Here is a 951-nt window from a genome sequence, read left to right as displayed (position 1 = left end):
GGAATGCAAGGAGCCGGCGCTGTGGACTGGGGAGGGGCCTGCCCCCTCCAGGGCCCAGGGCTGACTTGCCTGGCCGCCTTTCTGTCCCTCTCTGTCTGCAGGCCTCGTTGTCTCTGCCTACAGCGTTGCCCTCAAAACCCCGACCTCCTTCTTGGAGGGAGTGGCAAGGACGGGACGGTACACATTCACCGCAGGTGAGCAAGCCTGCATGACGTCTGGGCTTCTCCTCAGGGGCCCTTCCAGCCCCGGTCTGGCCCCCTGACTCAGACCAGGGCCCGTCCTGCCCCACCTGCCCCCACAGCCGCCATCGGAGCCATATTTGGCCTCACCTCCTGCATTAGCGCCCAGGTCCGCGAGAAGCCCGATGACCCTCTCAACTACCTCATCGGAGGCTGTGCCGGAGGCTTGATCCTGGGAGCGCGCAGTGAGTGAGCCCTGCGCCCCTGACCTCTGCTAACCCTCCTCCCTCTGCCCATCATGGGTGGGTGTGCATAATGTACATCTGGCGGGGGAGAGGGCAGCGCCCGCAAGAGGTCCCGCGCCTCTGAGTCTCAGCTGCCAGCTAGTTTAGCACTGCTTAGGCGCCTACTGCACGTCCACCTCGCTACACCCTCCTGCCCCCATGGCTCAGCGTGGCCTGCATGGACTTGCTGTCTTCCCACCCTGCCCTCGCTGCCTTGCTCTCTCTGCTGCAGCTCCACGTCCTCCTCGCTGTTCCTCCAGCACCCTGAGGCCTTGGCATGGCTGTGCCCTCTGCCAGAACACCCTTCCCCCGAGAAGTCAGCACGGCTGCCCCTCACTGTCCCAACCCGCTACATACATCTGGGCCCCCGCCTGCCCTCGCTTATGTCTCTCTCCCTCTGCCGTGTCTTGTCAGAGAACACAGGGTCACTGCCCATCAGGGGGAGCAGTCGGGGCTGGCTTGGAGCTGCTGACACCCAGGGTCCCACA

The 951-nt window shown here is 64.8% G+C and overlaps 1 protein-coding gene across 1 annotated transcript in view; it reads left to right on the top strand.

Moving 5' to 3' along the window:
• NDUFA11 (NADH dehydrogenase (ubiquinone) 1 alpha subcomplex, 11, 14.7kDa) overlaps positions 1-951 on the top strand; it is a 5,473-nt gene that overhangs the window by 3,507 nt on the left and 1,015 nt on the right. Inside the window, exons 2-3 of the mRNA XM_010828210.1 lie at positions 102-194; positions 302-424. Coding sequence (XP_010826512.1) covers positions 102-194; positions 302-424 — 216 coding nt within the window. The remainder of the gene's footprint in view (positions 1-101; positions 195-301; positions 425-951) is intronic.

The sequence above is a fragment of the Bison bison genome, unplaced genomic scaffold, assembly GCF_000754665.1.
Source record: "Bison bison bison isolate TAMUID 2011002044 unplaced genomic scaffold, Bison_UMD1.0 scf7180017864492, whole genome shotgun sequence".
Classification (NCBI taxonomy): domain Eukaryota; kingdom Metazoa; phylum Chordata; class Mammalia; order Artiodactyla; family Bovidae; genus Bison; species Bison bison.
Note: the sequence above shows the minus strand (reverse complement) of the source record. Positions and strands in the feature narration are given on the sequence as shown.